At 32.3% G+C, this 17,127-nt stretch overlaps 1 protein-coding gene across 1 annotated transcript; it reads right to left on the bottom strand.

Moving 5' to 3' along the window:
- Nucleotides 1-4,850: 4,850 nt before the first annotated feature.
- On the bottom strand, nt 4,851-12,287 carry LOC132723467 (zinc finger protein 470-like). Its single transcript, XM_060708188.1, has 2 exons — nt 12,206-12,287; nt 4,851-6,582 (listed from the first exon to the last, which is right to left on the bottom strand). The coding sequence occupies exon 2, from the start codon at nt 6,347-6,349 to the stop codon at nt 5,297-5,299; it is 1,053 nt and encodes a 350-aa protein (XP_060564171.1). The 5' UTR covers nt 6,350-6,582; nt 12,206-12,287; the 3' UTR covers nt 4,851-5,296.
- Nucleotides 12,288-17,127: the final 4,840 nt, after the last annotated feature.

Genomic DNA, 17,127 nt, shown 5'->3' with positions numbered 1-17,127 from the left:
TCTACCATTTATAATTTGTTAGCTGTATTGAGGAATATTGATAATATACATTAGTTAATTGCAATATGAAAACAAAGGAATAGCTAATAAACAATGTATACATGTATATTATTTTGCTAAACAGACAACAATTGAGACATAGCACAAAATCATTTCTGATATCACCTAACTCGTCAAAGAATCAAAATTTAGGAGCATTTGACAACGCAAGTCAACCAGGAGCGTGCAGTCAAAATTGAAGAATTATTTTTATTTTAAACAATCAGAAGGGTTATATTTATATTATTATGTATTAGCTTAAAGGTATTTTATGGTAGAAGGAAATATCTTAATCGGAATTTTTTCTAGAATCATTTTTACACTTGTCTGTCGAGTCCCCATGTGGTCATGTCAAGCAGTAGCAGCTCAATACCATATCGTAACGCTGCAATTCTAAGCATTCTTTAATTATAGGTGAACAAGCATTTTTGTGTTAAAACCATATTGACCTTGACCTTAAATTACAATGTCATCACCATATAAAAAGGCCTCATTTACGGTCATGACAAAAGGCAAAATCAAATCTTATAAATGAATGTCTACATAGACCCAAGTGTTAAAGTCAATTCACTATTGTGAATTAACGAAAACTTTCACATTAAGCTGGCGTGACTTTCAATCCATCCAATTCACTCCACATTAATTCTCGTAAACTACACGGACCAAACCGAAGTGGGATCGAATATTTAAATGAGTCCTATAATGTATTCATAATTGACAGGTCAATAAAATCAGAGTAATGTTTTGATGTGTGTGTTTTATGAGGTTACCTTTGTCTACAATTGACGTATCACATGTAGTCTTCTCACTTGTGAGAACTGCCACAAATATTATGCTTTTTTAAAAAAATAACTCCTATATGCAAATGATTTATGACATATTTTACTGTTAAAAATTTTCTTACCATAGTGGGTTTTCATATGCTTTACAAGATTATTTCTTTGGAAAAGTTACATGGTCACATATATTTCCCATACCAGAGTGTACTTTTGCCATGTGTGCTTTAAGTCTACTAAACTGTGCAAATGAAAAACTACATATATCACATTTATGATTGCTCTCACCAGTGTGTATAGTCATATGTCCTTTACGACTGTTTTTCCATGCCAATGCACGATCACAAATCTCACATTTATAATTCTTCTCACTGCTGTGTAATTAAGTCCTATGTCATGTATTTTTTTAGACTACATGTACAACTACGCGTAAAAGAACAACTTGCTTATCGGTCACAATAGTGGGGTTGGGACTGAAACTGGTGGTCTTAAAAGTGGAAAAGTTAGGTGGTCTTAAATGTAGATCTTGTTACCATTTAAAGCTGCACGCCTCCAGATGAGCCAAAATATTTCAAGAAAATGAAAATTGAGAAAAATGTACTAATATTTCAACAAAGGGAAAAACAAACAAGATTTATGTTGAAATTTACATGGTATTTGCGATTTAAGACTGATTTTGCAGTATTTTATCACCATATTTCTACTTCGTTACTAACGCAGTAATTAAGGTGTTTTTTTTTTTCACATTTTTACCTCTTTTTGGTTATTTGCATGGATAGTAAGTGCCCATTGCAATATGTAAATAATTTTACTTGTTCACCTTACAATATTTTACTGTCAAATACATTATCTAAATTTCATGAAATTTAACATAAATCTGGAAGCGTGCTGCTTAATAAATAAAGAACAAAAAATTCCATTCTTATAAGAATTGTTCTTAAAAGAGGGGTTGTCTTAAAAATCAAGGATGGTCTTAAGTATGGGTTCTACTGTAATCAAATTTGAATAGAAGGAATTAATATGTACACTCTTTAAATTAATTAATTATTATTACCAGGACATGATAAAACATTTATGTGTACAGTTTACAGTTATTGTGAAAAATTCAAGGTTACTTCATAGGAATGGATACTAATATGTTGTTTACAGAATTAATTATCTTATAAATAAAAAACATATAAAACTTCTGTATTCAATTCTATGTTTATTTTGTTTTAACATAAATACAATGTTCATAGCCAATACATGTAGTATAACGGCTGCACAAGACAAAACAATACATATTTAGAAGATGACAAGAGGATGATAATAACAATTACATATTTTGGACACAAGTAAAACCATGATAATAACAATTACATATTTTGGACACAAGTAAAACCATGATAATAACAAGGGAAACGGACAAAAGCCATCCCGTCAATAAATGGCAAGACGGACAAAAGCCCTCCCATGAAAATGACAGGGCGGACAAAAGCCCTCCCATGAAAATGACAGGGCGGACAAAAGCCCTCCCGTGAAAATGACAGGGCGGACAAAAGCCCTCCCGTGAAAATGACAAGGCGGACAAAAGCTCTCCCATAACAAAAACAAATAAGTTGAAACCTGTGTTGCACTCAACATATTAAAATTGTTACATATATTTCTTGTTTCAATTGGCCTTAGTATGTGTATGGACTAGAACCACCTTTTATTCTGAATTAATATACCTTCCTGAAATGTTTAACGAGGTAACTTTTTACACGAATGTCGTTAAAAACAAAGCCACTTTTGAAAGTAATTGACTCATTGCAAGGTACATTATAAATGTCTTTTACTTTTAAGTTAGATAATTTTAAGTTCTTTTTATCATTTATTACTCTATTAATATTAACTTCACATAGGTGTAATCCTTCATATCTACGTGAATAAATATGCACTTACTGATTTTAGCACTAATTATTCAAATGCCTCTCAGGAATGTGCTCAAGCTCATACAAACACGGTTATGTCGATGGAAAACAAAATACTCATGATTACAATTTTAATATGTTGAGTGCATTGAAAAAAAAAAAACTATTCAATGTACATATATGTATTTGCTGCGGGAGGGCTTTTGTCCGCCCTATTATTTTCACGGGAGGGCTTTTGTCCGCCAAGTCATTTTTACGGGAGGGCTTTTGTCCGCCCAGTCATTTTCACGGGAGGGCTTTTGTCCGCCCTGTCATTTTCACGGGAGGGCTTTTGTCCGCCTTGTCACTTTTTGACGGGAGCGCTTTTGTCCGGGAGGGCTTTTGTCCTACACACTAATAACAATTATGGTTACAGTTACTGTCTGTGGTGTACATATGGGAAGGCTGTTTAAAAATGATATTTTACTGAGACAAAATTTTAATAAGTTTAACAAACAGATAAATGTTTTTACTGGAATGTAGTTTTTTAGACAAATGTTTTAGCTACACTAATTAAATTAAAGACCATGGTCTCTTACAAATATCAAACATTAATTGTTACATACTATTTCAATGGTAAATAATATTTTATAGTTTAAATAGTCTTAGAATGATTTAATTGGACAGTGTAAAGTTTCATAGTGAAAACAGACCTAGGAATTATTTGACAGGATATGGTTTTATAAATGTCATTAAATGACTTACCGTAAAATTCCTATCAAACGATCCTCCCCTAATAAAAGCCCCCCCCCCCCCCAGGCTTTTTGATATGGAAAAAAATCTGCTCATGAGTGGTGAAGTCTTTAATAAATCCGTAATTTTATTCAAATCCTTCAGAATCCATTTTATTTCATAGTAAACACAAAAATGTATCACATTAACATTAAAATCTTAACACATTTTAATGTTATTACCAACCCATGTTACGGTACACTAAATGTATTTTCAATGATTTTTGGATTTAGGAAAAACGTGTTGTAATAATAGCCCCCCCCCCCTTTTGGAAAATGTTAAGCCCCCGGGGCATTTAATAGGGATATTACGGTAAGTAGTATGAACTACCATATATACATTATATATTGGACCACTATCTGTTGGGTCTGTATAAGACATCCATTGACTAAACCAATGTATTGAATGGATAAAACAGATCTTCATGTAAATTTTGTTTAAGAATACAAATTTTTTTTAAGTCGTTGGTAACATTTTGAGAATGTGAAGTTTAAAGTATAACAAATGACATACTTTCCAATGTTAAATGATATAATTTACACATTTAAACATTTTAGTATTGTTTTTATTCATTGTGTCCCATACCACAATGTAAACTTCTATAAGAAAAAAAAATGTAGTAGTGTCAATAAATTGACGTTATTTCTGCAAAATTATAACATAACCTTTTAATGAATGTTAATGATCATATGAAATTTGTGTAGCTAGGAGATACAATTCCTAAGTGCATAAAACAGTAAACTGCTGAGATACATGTATGGTCTGTGGAGTTGTCTCCCTTGGAAGCAAAAAGTAAATGGTATCTTGTAATTCTGTTTAGAACTTGGCTTTTCATGGATTTTATGTTTGTGTTCTACTGACACATTTTTTCACAGTCTGTAGTAACATACGTATATAGACATAATTTGTGAAGAAATAACGTTTATTCACAACAAGTTCCGGAAGTTTAGCTACATCATATAAGAAAATGGCATTTATGATATCATACAAAATATTAATGATAAATACATGATTAACATGCACATATTAACTCCCATGTGTTTATCTGTTTACTGGACAGCAGATTTGTCCAAATATTTTCAAAGTATGTTGCAAAACATTGGGAAAAATAACAAAAATATGTAGTATAAAAAGTAATATTTACAATAAATTGCCCCTAATTATCTATATGGTAAATCTTCAGACCTTACGCAAAACAGAAGACAGTAATATTAAAATTCAAAAAATATCAAAATAGTTTTTTAGTACAATATATAATTTGTGTAAACTGTTGTTTTTTTATTGTTTCAGAAAGGTATATTCTGAAAAGAAGGTGGTTCTAGATGAGCTGACACATATATAATATATATCAATTGAAAACAACAACTACAAATATATATTACAATTTTTATATGTTGAGTGTATTAAAAAAAACACACAGTAACATACATATATATTTTGGTTACGGGAGGGCTTTTGTCTCCCTTGTTTATTTCACAGGAGGGCTTTTGTCCGTTTCACATTTATGATTCTTCTCGCTAGTGTGTATTGTCAGATGTTTTTAAGACTACTGCTCTGAGAAAATGAACCATGACATATTTCACATTTATGATTCTTCTCGCCTGTGTGTATTGTCATATGCCTTTTAAGATGACCACTTTGAGAAAATGAACGATGACATATTTCACATTGATGATTCTTCTCACCAGTGTGTATTGTCATATGTTGTTTAAGAATACTGGTTCCAGAAAATGAACCATGACATATTTCACATATATGATTCTTCTCACCAGTGTGTATTTTCATATGTTGTTTAAGATGACCACTTTGAGAAAAGGATCAATGACATATTTCACATTTATGATTCTTCTCACCAGTGTGTATTGTCATACGTTGTTTAAATATACTGGTTCGAGAAAATGAACGATGACATATTTCACATTCATGATTCTTCTCACCAGTGTGTATTGTCATATGCCTTTTAAGATTACTTCTTTGAGAAAATGAATGATGACATATTTCACATTTATGATTCTTCTCACCAGTGTGTATTGTCATATGTTGTTTTAATATACTTGTTAGAGAAAATGAACGATGACATATTTCACATTCATGATTCTTCTCACCAGTGTGTATTGTCATATGTTTTTTAAGATCCCCACTTTGAAAAAATGAACGATGACATATTTCACATTCATGGTTCTTCTCACCAGTGTGTATTTTCATATGTTGATTAAGATGGCCACTACGAGAAAATGAATGATGACATATTTCACATTCATGATTCTTCTCACCAGTGTGTATTGTCATATGCCTTTTAAGATCCCCACTTTGAAAAAATGAACGATGACATGTTTCACATTGATGATTCTTCTCGCCAGTGTGTATTGTCATATGCCTTTTAAGATTACCACTTTGAGAAAATGAATGATGACATATTTCACATTCATGATTCTTCTCACCAGTGTGTATTGTCATATGTTGTTTTAATATACTTGTTAGAGAAAATGAACGATGACATATTTCACATTCATGATTCTTCTCACCAGTGTGTATTGTCATATGTTTTTTAAGATCCCCACTTTGAAAAAATGAACGATGACATATTTCACATTCATGATTCTTCTCACCAGTGTGTATTTTCATATGTTGATTAAGATGACCACTATTAGAAAATGAACGATGACATATTTCACATTCATGATTCTTCTCACCAGTGTGTATTTTCATATGTCTTTTAAGATGACCATTTTGTGTGAATAGACAGCGACATATTGCACATTCATAATTTCTCTCACCAGTGTGTATTTTCATATGTTTTTTAAGATTACCACTAGATGAAAGAAACCGATCACATATTTTACATCTGAAACTTTCCTCACTAGTAGACATTGTTAAATATACTTGAATATTGAATCTACAAGTAAAAGATTTAAAACACACTGTATTGACAGCTGTATTTTGAGGTTACCAATTTTCTACAATGATTAATAAAATAATTCTTTTTAACTGGATATTCAGCCACATGTTTCTTCAGGTAACATTTTCGAATACTGGAATATTTACTGCTCTACAGTGTTTTTGTTGTTGTTGTTGTTTTCTGCCAGTACCAATTGTGGTTGTCACTGTTTAAAAAGAAAGAAAGGAACTTGAAGCAACTGTTAGTAAACGTTTGTAAAAATATATTTACTTAGTGGAAATTCTGTTAATCCTTTCAAGACCTTATAAAACTGCATTTAATAAATTTCATAAAAGCAGAAATAGCGACATTTCATTAATAAATTGGTTTTCATATCGACTCTAGATCTTATTTTGGTGTCACGACAACCAAAGCATAAAAACCTGAAATATTTTTGTGGCTAAATCGGAAGTACAATTTCTGTTTGCATGAGAAACTCTGCCTTCTGATCATCCATACATAATGTTAAAACAACAAACATGGCTATAAATAGGTTTGGGTCATGATGGTGAACAAGTGTGCAAAGTTTCAAAGCCAATATTATGTCAATGGACTTGGAAAATATTTGAGGTATTACAAAAACTTTAACATAAATTCTAATTGGAAAAAGGGGCATAATTCTGTCAAAATGCTTGATAGAGTTACCTCCTCCTGTCTACAGGTTGGGGTCATGATAGTGAACAAGTGTGCAAAGTTTCAAAGCCATATGTCAATGGACTTTGAAAATATTTGAGGTATTACAAAAACTTTAACATAAGTGGTTACGCCGACGCCGACGCTCGGGTGACTACAATAGCTCTACTTATTCTTATCAAATAGTCGAGCTAAAAATGACACGTTTGTTAGTGCCATTAAAACCTGCAATAAACATACTATTTTGCACTTGTACAACAAGTAAAACATGAAAACTAAATACATGTACATTAACCTTGATCACAGACACCTGGGTAGCAATCCCAAGCTGCCTCTTGATATAAGCTACCCATTCATCAAGTTTGGTGTCATTAGGCCAAAGCAAACTCAAGTTATTAAGCAGAAACTGTGTTCTTTTTTTAGTAATAGTGACCTTGACCTTGATCACATACACCTGGATAGCAATCCCAAGCTGCCTCTTGATATAACCTATCCATTCACCAAGTTTGGTGTCAATAGGCCAAAGGAAACTCAAGTTACTGAGCAGAAATAGTGACCTTGACCTTGATAACGGACACCTGGGTAGCAATCCAAAGCTGCCTCTTGATATAAGCTATTCATACACCAAGTTTGGTGTCATTAGACCAAAGCAAACTCAAGTTATTAAGCAGAAACTGAATTTCTATTTTTAGTAACAGTGACTTTGACCTTGATCACAGACACCTGGGTAGCAATTCCAAGCTGCCTATTGACATAAGCTACCTACACACCAAGTTTGGTGTCAATAGACCAAAGCAAACTAAAGTTATTGAGCGGAAACCAAAAGTTGGTGCATGCCCGCCCGCCGGCCTGTACACCCGCCCGCCCGCCGACTTCAGCATTACAATAACCCTGTTTTCGTTGAAAACCTGGTTAAATACCACTGTATGAATAATTCAATACAAACAAAAAAGTAAATACAAAAGTTTCTGCAGAAAATATCTCTATCTATTATGGCAGATACAACAACGACTGTTTTAATTCTACAGAATTTTATCATACTATAGATATTTTATTTATTTATTTATTTTTTTTTGTAAAAATTTGCGAAAGATAGTACAGGTCACTAATAAATTTCAAACACATCAAGTTTTTCCACCGTAAATGGTAAATAATGGTAGAAAAATGGAAATAACACATAATAGCAGGGCTCTTGTTTGGTAAATTTTTGGGGCCGAATATCGGCCCCATTCCCCCACCAAAAAAGTGTGTTTTTTTCCCCCTAAAACCTCAAAAAATCCCCCTTTAAATCCCTTAAAATTAATATTTAACAGGCGTAGAAAATGCCGATTATATATATATATATATATATATATATATATATATATATATATATATATATATATATATATATATATAATATATATATATATATATAAAGAACTTGAATTCCACAGCTTACTTAATCAAGGGCAGGACGTGAAGTGGTTGCACACTTGGTTCAAGCGAGCGAATTGGTTGCAAACTTGACAAAATGGCGAAAACGGCGTGAATTTTTGAAACAGGTGAACGAATGTTTGCCAGGCAAGTGGGTTTCTTTGTTATTTTGAAGTTCATTAGTATGTCTATTCCATAATTCAATATAGTTTTGTAACGTTCAATACACAAAAATATCTTGTTCAAGCACATTTTGGTTGCAGACTTATACTTCAAGCATTTTTGGTTGCAAACTTATTCTTATTCTATTGAAATCCATAGTAAAACTTTGCAAAAGGAGTGTAGAACGTTATATCTATTAACCTATTTTCAATGGCAATTATTGACATTTATGTTCTGTTACTTCTTTTTGTTATAAATGTTATTTATACTTTCTTCTTTTACAACAATTATGCACTTTATGTTTCAAATTACATGGTTCTCAGTTCAATACTATAATCATCAGTAAAAGCCTGCAAACAAAATAATAGCATATAGAAAAATATTTATTGATACTTCAATTCTAAAATATGTCATCATATGTAAAATGCAAATGAAAACTACATACAAAACAAACGTATACATGTGAGAGTACTGTTGTATTTAAGTGAATCATTTTCATCATAAACATAAGGACATGTGCACACATACGATGTTATTCGGAAAAATTTCCAAAGTTTACCACAAGAAATTTTAATTTGTTTGTTTCGTATGTAAAGATCAGCAGTTGCTTTAGACATGTACTTAAAATGTTTTTACAAACCAAAAGTTAAAATGACGTACATGCTTGTTTACAATATTTCGGATTTGATGTACATCATATGTCCATTGGTATTCTAAAGATGATTTTGATTATTAGATCATAATATAAATGATATACGATTGGTTATTTACATTAACTGTTATGTGACAAAACTACTTAAAGTCATTGTTCGAGTTAAGGAATTTGGAAAAAATTTCGATTGGTCAATAATAAGGAACAATTTAAAGAAACATGTGAATAATGCCCTTGTGTCAATGTTAATATAGTTTTTATATACTATATAATCAATTTCATTTCAAATCTCAAAAAAGAACAATAATGAAAGCTGTTTGTTGCTATTTTTCTTCTTTTCCTTTACAGTTAGTCATGCAAAGATATAAAAAAGTCCTAAGACTTTGTAAAAAGAAAAGGAGTATATCGAGGAGAAAAATTGATGAAGATAAACACAACTGAACTTTAATTTAGCATACATTGTATTGTGTTATATATCTATTTGAAAGACCCTGTGTTAGGATATATCTGCAAGCATGCACAATTTTTATATATATTTCTTATTAGATGAACCGGTATAATTGCCATAATATTGCTAATTATTTAAAAAAAAATGATAAGTTATTCCTCGCTAAAAATATGCATGCCACATTATTGACACAATAGTTTGCAACCAACAATGCTTGAAGTATAAGTCTGCAACCAAAATGTGCTTGAACAAGATATTTTTGTGTATTGAACGTTATCTTCGGACTTGCGAACTAAACCGTTTGTACAGCATTGACAGAAACATGTTTTGTTATTGTTAAATGCAGTTTAAAACTTCAAAATTTAAATAAATTAGGAGAAAACCCGGCCAGAACAGTCATGTCAAATTTCAAAAAATCTACATGATCAGTTTATATCTTCAATAACTTCGTCAAAACAGAATCTAGGATGCTGAAACCTTTAACCGAGTGTGGCATATATATTGCATTATGGAATAGACATACTAATGAACTTCAAAATAACAAAGAAACCCACTTGCCTGGCAAAAATTCGTTAACCCGTTTCAAAAATTCACGCCGTTTTCGCCATTTTGTCAAGTTTGCAACCAATTCGCTCGCTTGAACCAAGTGTGCAACCACTTCACGTCCTGCCCCTTGTTAATTCAAGTCCAATGAATATCAATATTCTATCGATTTTTTTGATTTCATGGTAATTTTTGACTTGTCGTTGCCATTTTGGATTCTGATACCTGTGTGTTATACGCGATCTGATTGGACGTCCAATTTGGCTCGTCCAATCAGATCGTGTATTTCAACCCAGGTATCAGACTGCAAAATGGCTACCACAATTCAAAAAATACCGTGAAACAGAAAAAATCGGAATGATAGTAATATTCGTTGGACTTGAATTAAGTAAGCTGTGGAATTCAAGTTCTTTTTATTGATATAAATGAATGATGCAGCGAAATCCCGCCGGAATGCGCCTCAGTCGCCGAAACGACGATTTTCGTGTTCCACATTCATACATGTGACAAATGAAATGGGCCAAATCTGGATTTTCAGCTGGATTTTGAGGCTCAAAACTGGATTTTTTTATCGACTCGAATTTCAATGCGTGTTTGGAACATTTGGTTCAAAGAATCTATATTACCCTCAAAATCCTTAAATGATTATACTTTTTTATGATTTTTTTATTGATCAATATTAATTTATTTCACAAAAAAATAAAAAAATAAATAGATAAATAGATAAGTGTAGTCATACAGGCTATTTCTAAAACAGTCACACTTTCACATTTCATTATTTTCAGTTTGAAGAATTATATGTCTTTTCAGTCATTCAATAATTAAACACAAGCTATTTGAAAACATGCAACAACTATTCATGAACATAAGACTATGACAGTTAAATAACGTAACATAAGTAGAAGACTCAAAATAAATGCAAGAATCGTTCCGTTAATTAAATCCACATTTTTGCCTCGATGATTGTGTAATTCCTAAACAAAACAAAAAATTACCCACTCACTAAAAATAGGTTAATTAGACATCTCGAACAGGTTTTTGAATGATCCACTTTAAATGATTCTGCTCACCTTTTATCTTTATCAGTGCGGCACTAATCAAAGAAAATCAAAGGTTGAGCCGAATTCATACATGTAAATTTACAGGGTAGTTTTGATGACGTAGTGTGTAATACCTACTGCCAAATTACAAAAGAGGTCAATTGACTGACACACGACACGTGATAAGTTAAACATGTGAGAATAACTTTGGGTATTGGAACTGTTTATTACGTCACCTTGCTGTCAATTAGCGACTCAACATTTAATCCGCTATAATTTAGGATATGGACAGATAACAATCAATGCCCGGAGGCACGGTTTACATTTTAGATACAGGTGCCGTGTTTGATTTTTTTTATGTTGATTTTTTTTTTAAATATCGGGAATTCAAGCTGTAATATCGGGAATCGGGATCAGTGTTGAAATATCGGGATTTTTTGAAATCCCGCCGGGATGTCACATGTATGCGTGACATTGTTTGGCAGATGGACATATAGTAGGCTTTACACCTTTCTATAACTATAATTTTGATAGTGGAAAAAATTTTTTATATATATAATTTCATCGGTGGTTTTGTATTTGGTACCTTATAGTAAGCCTTAGAGTGTTGAATTTTTTTTCAGGGTTGTAGTAGGGGTCCAGGGGCAGATAGGGATGGGGTGTCCAAACACTGATACTGCCGCCTGTGGTGATATGTACTTTTAACTTCATTTGGGTGTAATTCCCCAGAGCTAAATCGTAACGTACCGGAAAACGGTGTTTAGCTAGGTTTTCGAAAGGTCAATTATGAGACCTAAAATATCAAACAAATTGGTTCAAAAAGCAGCAATACAATACTTCACAGACAAATGTTATCAAAAGACAATAAAATAGACAACAATTCTGTATTACAAACCTTTTTGTCAATATTTAAGACTAAAAAACTCTTCTTCCCAACAATCGTTACAAATGGTGCAAATTTTCAAAGGGAGTCAATCTTCTTCTTCTTCTTTCAATACTGTACATAACCCACTCTGGGGCATTGACGTACATGTCTAAACTAAATATGATTCATACATAACCGATTCGTACCAAAACCACCAAAACGGCATCAACAGAGACTATAAAGTTATGGAAGACAGGAATGAGAGTGGTTTCGTCGAACTACCGGTTAGGCAAACTAATCTTATATATTACACATTAAGTAAAACCTGTACAATATGAAAACATTTTTTATTAATTTATTATGTCAAACTATACAAATGGTAAATGCTAAAAAAAGAAGAAACAATGTTATTAATCGGAATAAAATCGACATATTATATACAAAGAAAAATAAAATTTGTATGGGAAAGAATTAACTTTGTTTTCTATAATAAAAATATATATACAAAGTGATTTTGTACACGTAATTAATAACTCATCTTTTTAAAAACTTTATTCATCTCTACATGTATATAAACAATTGACACATGTATAGTATTAAAGAGGATACACCATGATTTTTACGTAATAAACAACAATAATCTCTCTTTATTCTTTAATTATTCATCACTCTATATAAATCTTTAAAAAAGTCCTCATATATCTCGTAGTTAAATTGTGACTACATAATTTCAGTAGTTGGGAAGTAGAGTAGTCATCTCATCATCTTCGTACTTGTCCCAGGCTTAGAATAAGGCTTCATGGACTTTCTTCATATCTTTTAAGATTATGTCTTGTCAAAAGATTCTGAGAAACGATACGAATTTGAAGATCCACAAGCCGGGCCTCCCTTTTCAGTAAAGGTAGTAACATGTATAATCCCATGCAAGTCCGCACGTCCTGCGGGTGTTGATCCTTCTGTGTCATTCTGTAATGATTACTGTTGGAACAAATGTAAAATTTTAAAGTTGATTTAGTAAACCTATGTACAACGTCACTAATTTCAAAAATAAATCCCTGTTTAAATTGATTTCCCTTGTATAATGTAAAAAAAGAAAACATCAATACACTCCAGTGAATTGGATGCCACCAACAACCGTAACGTTGATCCATGTCCTCTCCACACAGCCAATATTGGTCAAGCAACCTCCATAGCGTGGTCCAGCATCTGTTCCGGAAGACAGGCGGGTTTTTCTCACAGGGAGGAAAAGGCAAGGACAATCACCCTTTTCATATTTAATCCATATTAAATTTATTTGTTTCATATTTAATCCAAAAACGCATTTAATATATATTGGCTATTGATTGTTTAGGCTTACGCCTACTTAGTGTACTGGACCAATTTTAATTGACTTCATATTTTAACAGTCTTAGAAATAAACCATATAATATCAACACCTCGTAACCCCTGGCATCTACACCCAAATAAAAAAAAACATAAAAACAGGAGATATTCATGCGTTATGTCATGCTATCCTTGATTATTACAAGGGGCAATCTTATGCTGGAAATCGTCCAATACAGTCTCTTGGTTCCAGTTTGGAGACACAATTACACGAAGCAATATCCATATCGGTACCGACTCTTTTGCAAAATCTGCTAAAACGGTACCCTCTTTGCACATGCACAGGTAGCCTGGGTTCCAGTCTGGCGATTTGTTATGTGCTTCTGTTCATGAACGGTAGTATTAAGAACAAGCTTCCGTACTAGCACCCTTAAAAAAAAAATAAATAAACAAACAAATAAAAAAATAGAATAAGGATCAACAAGGCATGGAAACGTTCACAGAACGCAGTCCCCAGAACAATCAAGTCTCCCAAAAGGCACCGGTTGATACTATCAAAACCAGAGATAATGTGTTATCTATGACGATCGAATATGATGCGCGTATGTTATGAATTAGCAAAAAATATCAACGCCTGAATCCCAGGCTAATGCACAGGCCACTCTGCTAAAAACACTTTAACCAGCGATGGATAACACGACATATACTTTTATTTGCGTTAATCGTTAGGAATGTAATATTTCTTTATTTATGTTAATATTACGTACAAGTTTAACGATTAACGCAGATAAAAGCATATGCCGTGCATTGAGTATACCTATGTGTTAAAAAATGAGAGGGTACCTGTGATATAAAAATTCAAATGAAGAGAGGTAGCCCGTGCCGCTGCAAAACTGAAAGTAGGGTGTTTTTTATGAATTTTACCATTATTTTTGACAATGTACTGCATTTTGTCCGGAGATGATATGTAAATGAACCTGGAACATACATCCCAGAATGAACATAATTATTAGATATGTATGATGAATGTATAACCAAGCCACAGGTTCATTTCAGCCGAAAAGTATGTCGAGGTGATGAGCGATGCAAGACATGTTGATTTTTTGTAGGTTATTGTGAAGTTGCAGTTCATGAAAAACGGGCACATGACAAATCAGCACATAGATAAAACATTCTAGTGTTCCGTTGTATACATCTTTTCCACGTGTCATACCTCCTTTCCTTATTACAATGAATTTTTACTGGCTTGTTATCCATCGCTGGTTTGTTTTGAGCAGAGAATGGCCTGTGCATGTACAAAGAGGGTACCGTTTCAGCAGATTTCGCAAAGAGGGTACCGATATGGATATGCACCGTGAATTAACCTTTCACCAGAACTGGGGCGGATCGACTGTAAGTCTAGACGGGGCGGACTGTATTTTGGGACAGGGCGAACCATGACTCGAGACGAGGCGGACCGTGCATTTTTTCAAATTTAACATTGCCATTTCATTTTTTTTTAATCTTTTGATATCGATATCATCCTAAACATGTCGTATATTTAAGGATTTTCATCAATTGAGACATAGCACAAAATCATTTCTGATATCACCTAACTCGTCAAAGAATCAAAATTTAGGAGCATTTGACAACGCAAGTCAAGTCAAAATTGAAGAATTATTTTTATTTTAAACAATCAGAAGGGTTATATTTATATTATTATGTATTAGCTTAAAGGTATTATATGGTAGAAGGAAATATCTTAATCGGAATTTTTTCTAGAATCATTTTTACACTTGTCTGTCGAGTCCCACATGTGGTCATGTCAAGCAGTAGCAGCTCAATACCATATTGTAACGCTGCAAGTCTAAGCATTCTTTAATTATAGGTGAACAAGCATTTTTATGTTAAAACCATATTGACCTTGACCTTAAATTACAATGTCATCACCATATAAAAAGGCCTCATTTAAGGTCATGACAAAAGGCAAAATCAAATCTAATAAATGAATGTCTACATAGACCCAAGTGTTCAAGTCAATTCACTATTGTGAATTAACGAAAACTTTCACATTAAGCTGGCGTGACTTTCAATCCATCCAATTCACTCCACATTAATTCTCGTAAACTACACGGACCAAACCGAAGTGGGATCGAATATTTAAATGAGTCCTATATTGACAGGTCAATAAAATCAGAGTAATGTTTTGATGTGTGTGTTTTATGAGGTTACCTTTGTCTACAATTGACCTATCACATGTAGTCTTCTCACTAGTGTGAACTGCCACAAATATTATGCTTTTTAAAAAAAATAACTCCTATATGCAAATGATTTATGACATATTTTACTGCTAAAAATTTTCTTACCATAGTGGGTTTTCATATGCTTTACAAGATTATTTCTTTGGAAAAGTTACATGGTCACATTTTTCCCATACCAGAGTGTACTTCTGCCATGTGTGCTTTAAGTCTACTAAACTGTGCAAAGGAAAAACTACATATATCACATTTATTATTGCTCTCACCAGTGTGTATAGTCATATGTCCTTTACGACTGTTTTTCCATGCAAATGCACGATCACAAATCTCACATTTATAATTCTTCTCACTGCTGTGTAATTAAGTCCTATGTCTTTTTAGACTACATGTACAACTACGCGTAAAAGAACAACTTGCTTATCGGTCACAATAGTGGGGTTGGGACTGAAACTGGTGGTCTTAAAAGTGGAAAAGTTAGGTGGTCTTAAATGTAGATCTTGTTATCATTTAAAGCTGCACGCCTCCAGATGAGCCAAAATATTTCAAGAAAATGAAAATTGAGAAAAATTTACTAATATTTCAAGAAATGGAAAAACAAGCAAGATCAATGTTGAAATTTACATGGTATTTGCGATTTAAGACTGATTTTGCAGTATTTTATCACCATATTTCTACTTTGTTACTAATGCAGTAATTTAATTAAGGTGTTTTTTTTTTTGCACATTTTTACCTCTTTTTGGTTATTTGCATGGATTGTAAGTACCAATTGCAATATGTAAATAATTTTACTTGTTCACCTTACAATATTTTACTGTCAAATACATTATCTAAATTTCATGAAATTTAACATGAATCTGGAAGCGTGCTGCTTAATAAATAAAGAACAAAAAATTCCATTCTTATAAGAATTGTTCTTAAAAGAGGGGTGGTCTTAAAAATCAAGGATGGTCTTAAGTATGGGTTCTACTGTAATCAAATTTGAATAGAAGGAATTAATGTGTACACTCTTTAAATCAATTAATTATTATTACCAGGACATGATAAAACATTTATGTGTAAAGTTTACAGTTATTGTGAAAAATTCAAGGTTATTTCATAGGAATGGATACTAATATGTTGTTTACAGAATTATCCTTATGAGCAAATAAACAAACATATACAATGTACAACTTCTATATTCAATTCTATGTTTATTTTGTTTTAACATAAATACAATGTTCATAGCCAATACATGTAGTATAACGGCTGCACAAGACAAAACAATACATATTTAGAAGATGACAAGAAGATGATAATAACAATTACATATTTTGGACACAAGTAAAACCATGATAATAACAATTACATATTTTGGACACAAGTAAAACCATGATAATAACAATTACATATTTT

The sequence above is a fragment of the Ruditapes philippinarum genome, unplaced genomic scaffold (assembly GCF_026571515.1).
Source record: "Ruditapes philippinarum isolate M1 unplaced genomic scaffold, ASM2657151v2 ctg611_1_1_1_1, whole genome shotgun sequence".
NCBI lineage: Eukaryota > Metazoa > Mollusca > Bivalvia > Venerida > Veneridae > Ruditapes > Ruditapes philippinarum.
Note: the sequence above shows the minus strand (reverse complement) of the source record. Positions and strands in the feature narration are given on the sequence as shown.

What these genes read in the sequence shown, in the direction of transcription:
- LOC132723467 (XM_060708188.1), bottom strand. Translation starts at nt 6,349, where the DNA reads ATGTCTACTAGTGAGGAAAGTTTCAGATGTAAAATATGTGATCGGTTT.